This window comes from Hyla sarda, chromosome 9, assembly GCF_029499605.1.
Source record: "Hyla sarda isolate aHylSar1 chromosome 9, aHylSar1.hap1, whole genome shotgun sequence".
In the NCBI taxonomy this organism is placed as follows: Eukaryota; Metazoa; Chordata; class Amphibia; order Anura; family Hylidae; genus Hyla; species Hyla sarda.
In genome coordinates, this window is record NC_079197.1 from 159,990,768 (window position 1) to 159,996,882 (window position 6,115).

Here is a 6,115-nt window from a genome sequence, read left to right on the forward strand (position 1 = left end):
TATCGGGGTATACACGCGCACACACGCACCCTCATTTTTTCATGGATATTTGGGTAAAAAACTTTTTTTACCCAAATATCCGTGGTAAAATGAGGGTGCGTGTTATAGGCCGGTGCGTGGTATACCCCGATAAATACGGTATATTATCTATCTAACTCCTAATATTCTTGGTCTATACGGAAGTGATAATGGGTCTATGACACTTTTAATTTAGAATATTGTCATGTAATATTCGTGAATATCATCACTATCTATCTACATATCTAATTTTAGTGACAATATTCGCAAATATTTGCATATTCTCATATTCGTGAATATTCGCTCTTCAGTCTAATACAGTAAATAGTTTAGGAGCCTTCTTTAGGCCACAATCTGGTAGCAGGGAGGGATAAGATCACTGTGATGTGTTCTGTGGGGAAAACAAAAATTACGAATATTCGTAATTGCCAATATATAGCGCTATATTCGCGAATATGCTAAATTCACGATAAATATTCGAATTGTGAATATTCCTGCTCAACACTACTCCCCCACCCAGATCTGTGTACTGCTGTTATCCTCATGGGATCAGTATATATACTGAGGCTGTGTCCACACATTGCATTTTTTATTGCATTTTTAATGTTGTCGTGATGTTCCCTCAAATCATTGCAAAAAAAGGTGCTATATTACCGCAGTTGCGCAAATCACAGTAAAAGGTAACTCGGGGAAATGTAGCGATCCCCAGTGATCATTTCTGTCAGAGGAATTTCAGATTAAAAGACATTGGTTTTGTCATAATCCAGTCAAATGAGTAGATTACATCGGTCGTCCCCAACCAAGTCCTCACGACTAATATTCCGGGTTTTTTCAGTTACTCTATTGAAATAGAACAGGAAAAGATTCTAATTCTAGACTGTTGGTGGCCTTGAGGACTGGGTTGGCGATGTTTGGATTATATCATTACCCATGATTATCTGCCACTCCTGACCTGCAGAGAACCCACTGCCTCAGTATTTCTTGACTTTCAGATGATTTACATTATAATTCCGCACAACAAGTAATGCAGAGCTGGAGATGTTACTTCCATAAACTAAGAGATTAATGGTGGTGGAATTGACATGTCCTGTTGAGTAAACCCCACCTAAGCTTCTAATATGTTCTAATTCTCTCTGTAACACTCACATTTCAGAAGACAGGAACACCAGTGGATGTGGATCTGCTGGACCTGTGTGGCAGATGACCAGGGAGCAGAGTCTAAGGTGCCGCTGGTTTTCACCAGAGCCTGCCGCAAAGCGGGATGGACTTGCTGCTGCAGGCGGCGCCCAGGTCGCTACCCCTGATACGGCTCGACCACACAGGCGGCTGAGGAGATGCGAGGAATAAGGCAGCTCGTAGTCAGGATAGCAGAAGTTCAGGGCAGGCGGCACAGTAGCATAGTCAGGATGTAGCAGGAGGTCAGTAGGCAGGCGGCAGAGGAGCTAGGTCAAAGTAACAGAGCAAAGGATCAGATACAAGGCAAGGCAATAACAGGAATGCTGTCTCTCAGGCACAAGGCAACAAAGTTCCAGCAGGGAAGTGTGGGAGGAGGAGGAATATATCAATGAGCCACAGGTGTACTACACTAATGGGCGCACTGGCCCTTTAAATCTTAAAGCTCCAGTGTGCGCGCACCCTAGGGGACGGGGACACGCACGCCGGAGCAGAGAGGCAGATGCGGGGGCAGGAGAAGCACCTGGTGAGGGATGCAAATTTTAGCCTCGCCGGCAGCAGCAGGTAACAGAACCGGAGCGCATTACGTAACACTCTCCAGTAGCAAATAGCAAAAGGGAACATGAGAACATTCTTTTTAATTGAAAACATTCCTTAATGGAAATTTTATCAGAAAGTGTAAAAATAAATTTATTTAAACTCTGTGATAAAACATTTTAAAGTTTATTGAAACACTGACATTTACAAATAAAATCAATCCAAATCATCCAGCAGGAAAGAAGGATGAAAATAAATACAAAACCATAAAGTAGCAAAATATAATAATTAAATATAACAAAATATTATATGTCATGAATATAAAATATAGTTAAATAAATTATACAATAAAAATAAATAAATATTATCCTTATTTGTTCTCATTAAATACATTTACAATAAAAAAAGACAAAATTACTTTACAGTTTTTTAACCCCCCCTCCCATCACGACTCCTATTCCTCCTCATTGACAATTGATAAGTTAAAGGGGTACTCCGTCCCTAGACATCTTATTCCCTATCCAAAGGATCACGCCCCCTCCCATAGACTTGCATTGAGGGGGCGGGATGTGACATCATGAGAGGTCGGGGCTATGACATCACGAGCTCCCGGCGCCGGCTTTAGCGTTTGGAACAGTTTGTTCCAAAGGCTGAGTAGCGGAGTATCCCTTTAAACAAAGGCAGAGGGTGGCAACCAGAGAGGGAGAGAAGGCGAGAGGGAAAAAAAATAATGTAAAATTACCAACTCAATTTTGCCTTCTCTTTTCCTCTTGTTACTCAACCTCCTATTCATCTCTTAAACTATCCTACCCTGTTTACCTCCACTCTTCTACATTTTAGCTGTTGTTCAATTAAGGGAAACCACAACTTTCACATCAATTACCATATCTTCACATACCTCATAAACCCCTCCTTCCCCCCTTCCCTTCCAAAAGCAAGGAGAAACAAATATATAAATAAAAATAATAATAATAATAAGATATGTAGATCGGTGTCTATAGAGTCTCTTCTATGTAGATTGATCTGCTGATGTTCTCCACCATGAAAAGCTTCCAGTAGACTTGAGGATCTTCTGTGAAGCGTCTTTGCAGTTACTTCCCATGAGCCCAACACCCGACATCTTCCACCAGTAACTGGATGAGACCGAGTAACACAGCGTCCTGGAGACATTGTGCAGAGGCCTAGAAAAAAATATGGAAAGGGGTTAGTATAAATGTTATTGACTTCTTGTCTTCTTTTCTTTGAAGGTCAGATCACAGTATAAGAGGATCCCTTCTAGTCGTGAGCAGAACCTCATCTACTCTATATGTCCGGGGTCATGTATCGGCTCCACCATGGAGGACAGGATGATGTTGGTTCAGGTTACATCTGTAGGTCAGTATAGGACACTTACCTCTTCCACAAAGTGCTGGAGATGGTGCAGCCATGGCTTCAGCTCCTCAGATGGGGTTTTACTGTGTCCTGATAATTCTCTCTGAATGTGAGAAATACAAGAAATAAGATATGGGTCAGTATATCCAGTACCGGCACCAAAACATCACAGCACGGACCATGTAAACAATGAAGATGAGGATCATATGAACTTACACAGATCAGAAGATCATCTCTGATTCTGAGGAACATCATGTATGACTGTGATACAGGGTCCGGCACATCAGACGTGGAAAGATTTGCCAGAACTTCTGTAGTTACTGTAACTCGCTCCAAGGTCAGAATCAGACGGTCACTGGGCTGTAGAAGGGGAGAAGATAGAAAGACAAAATAGTTTGGTGAGATTGACTTCAGAGGATTATTATAAGAAACTGTTGAGCAGGAGAAGAGATCACCAGACATGTACTTACCTTTAGGTCACATACAGACGGCTTGTGTCTCATCATTCTTCTGTAGCATTTGATGGCACTGGTGGACATGTTCTTCTCCTGAGGAGGTTGGAATAGGATTTAATCAAGCTTTACATCATGTAATGTCTATAATACACTTTATATAAATGACTTCATTCAGAAGATGTTTGATGTCTATTATACAGAATGAGCCAAAAGTCAGAAACTGTTCATAGATGCTTCATTGCATCAGGTACTAGAACAATTGCTGTACCTTATATGTTGGCTATTCATCTCGAAAACCACCATGTAATACATCATGAAAAAGATGAGATCAAATTTTTTGCAGATTTTGTTTGCCTTTTGACCCAACCCCCATAGCTGTGAATCAGAATCCCCTCAGTATAACCCAATCCTCCTCCTTACATGTTCATTCTGCAGTTGTCTGATCCCCGTGATGTCAGTGGAAGATACTGATTTGTATCTGGACATCGGGCAGCGTCTCCGGTGTGGATGTCCGGTCACTGCCACAAGTAGAATACTGAACACCACCAGTCTGATGTCCATGGCTGGAGGATTGGGGCCGATCTGGTGACTTTCTTCTCTTCCTATCAACCTGTGTAGAAGATATTAATACATATAATATGATTATTGTCTATAAATCCACCATGTAAATGTCCCCAGCTCTGATATTCTGTATATACACCCAGTAGAAGGTTCTCACCTGCCCGGTTGTCTTGTGTCTCTCTGATGATCTTCTCAGCTCTGTCCCAAGTCTTCCCATGTTTCTCCTTTTATATTTCAGACTCCAGAGGAGAAATTCCTCCATATTCAGGATGTGGAGATATCTTCTCTCTACGATTAGAATACAAGTAACATTAGACAAGTGACGGCAGCCGTGGGAACTCCTTACAGCTTTCAGTTTCCTTCCTATACAGGTGAGAAGGAGACTCCAGGTAAATGGGAGGAGACTCCTCCACTACTACAGGTGACAGGAGGAATCTCCGCTGTATACAGAGAGATAACATGTACTAATATAGAGATAGATACTGAGGGACTGGAGGGTCTTTATTTTATAGAATAGTCTTTACTAAATACAGGTAAATACATGTGAGAAAGAGAATCCAGGTAAATGGGAGGAGACTCCTCCTAACACTCAGAAAACTCCTTCCCCTTATATAGGTAAAACATTGTACAGTATTATAGTAAACACCCTCCAGTCCCTCAGTAGCTATCTCTATATTATGACATGTTATCTCTCTGTATACAGCGGAGATTCCTACTGGTTATGTATACTAGATCTATAGAGACAGAAGGTTGATCCAGGGATTTATTCTGATCCCATATTTGGAGTCGGGAAGGAATTTTTACCTCTAGTATGAGGGTTTTTGTTACGCCGAGCGCTCCGGGTCCCCGCTCCTCCCCGGAGCGCTCGCAACATCCTCGCTACTGCAGCGCCCCGGTCAGATCTACTGACCGGGTGCGCTGCGATACCGCCCCCAGCCGGGATGCGATTCGCGATGCGGGTGGCGCCCGCTCGCGATGCGCACCCCGGCTCCCGTACCTGACTCGCTCTCCGTCGGTCCTGTCCCGGCGCGCGCGGCCCCGCTCCCTAGGGCGCGCGCGCGCCGGGTCTCTGCGATTTAAAGGGCCACTGCGCCGCTGATTGGCGCAGTGGGTCTAATCAGTCATTCACCTGTGCACTTCCCTATTTAACCTCACTTCCCCTTCCCTTCCTTGCCGGATCTTGTTGCCATCGTGCCAGTGAAAGCGTTCCCTTGTGTGTTCCTAGCCTGTGTTCCAGACCTCCTGCCGTTGCCCCTGACTACGATCCTTGCTGCCTGCCCCGACCTTCTGCTACGTCCGACCTTGCTCTTGTCTACTCCCTTGTACCGCGCCTATCTTCAGCAGTCAGAGAGGTTGAGCCGTTGCTAGTGGATACGACCTGGTTACTACCGCCGCTGCAAGACCATCCCGCTTTGCGGCGGGCTCTGGTGAAAACCAGTAGTAACTTAGAACCGGTCCACTAGCACGGTCCACGCCAATCCCTCTCTGGCACAGAGGATCCACCTCCTGCCAGCCGAATCGTGACAGTAGATCCGGCCATGGATCCCGCTGAAGTTCCACTGCCAGTTGTCGCCGACCTCACCACGGTGGTCGCCCAGCAGTCGCAACAGATAGCGCAACAAGGCCACCAGCTGTCTCAAGTGACCGTGATGCTACAGCAGTTACTACCACAGCTTCAGCAATCATCTCCTCCGCCAGCTCCTGCACCTCCTCCGCAGCGAGTGGCCGCTTCCGGCCTACGACTTTCTTTGCCGGATAAATTTGATGGGGACTCTAAGTTTTGCCGTGGCTTTCTTTCACAATGTTCCCTGCACTTGGAGATGATGTCGGACCAGTTTCCTACTGAAAGGTCTAAGGTGGCTTTCGTAGTCAGCCTTCTGTCTGGGAAGGCTCTGTCATGGGCCACACCGCTCTGGGACCGCAATGACCCCGTCACTGCCTCTGTACACTCCTTCTTCTCGGAAATTCGAACTGTCTTTGAGGAACCTGCCCGAGCCTCT

The 6,115-nt window shown here is 45.0% G+C and overlaps 1 protein-coding gene across 1 annotated transcript; it reads right to left on the bottom strand.

The window, feature by feature from the left end:
• Positions 1–2,067: 2,067 nt before the first annotated feature.
• LOC130291157 (interferon lambda-3-like) lies at positions 2,068–4,405 on the bottom strand. Its single transcript, XM_056539626.1, has 6 exons — positions 4,273–4,405; positions 3,975–4,164; positions 3,570–3,647; positions 3,316–3,459; positions 3,122–3,202; positions 2,068–2,909 (listed from the first exon to the last, which is right to left on the bottom strand). Exons 2-6 carry the CDS (start codon positions 4,113–4,115, stop codon positions 2,820–2,822), a joined length of 534 nt encoding a protein of 177 aa, XP_056395601.1. The 5' UTR covers positions 4,116–4,164; positions 4,273–4,405; the 3' UTR covers positions 2,068–2,819.
• Between the last annotated feature and the right edge of the window lie 1,710 nt (positions 4,406–6,115).

Bases quoted from the DNA above. Each gene is read 5' to 3' on its own strand.
- LOC130291157 (XM_056539626.1), bottom strand. From the start codon at position 4,115: ATGGACATCAGACTGGTGGTGTTCAGTATTCTACTTGTGGCAGTGACC. The intron at 3,648-3,974 runs GTAAGGAGGAGG...CAACCTCCTCAG, and splicing joins GACAACTGCAGAATGAACAT to GAGAAGAACATGTCCACCAG. The intron at 3,203-3,315 runs GTAAGTTCATAT...TCTCACATTCAG, and splicing joins GAGATGATCTTCTGATCTGT to AGAGAATTATCAGGACACAG.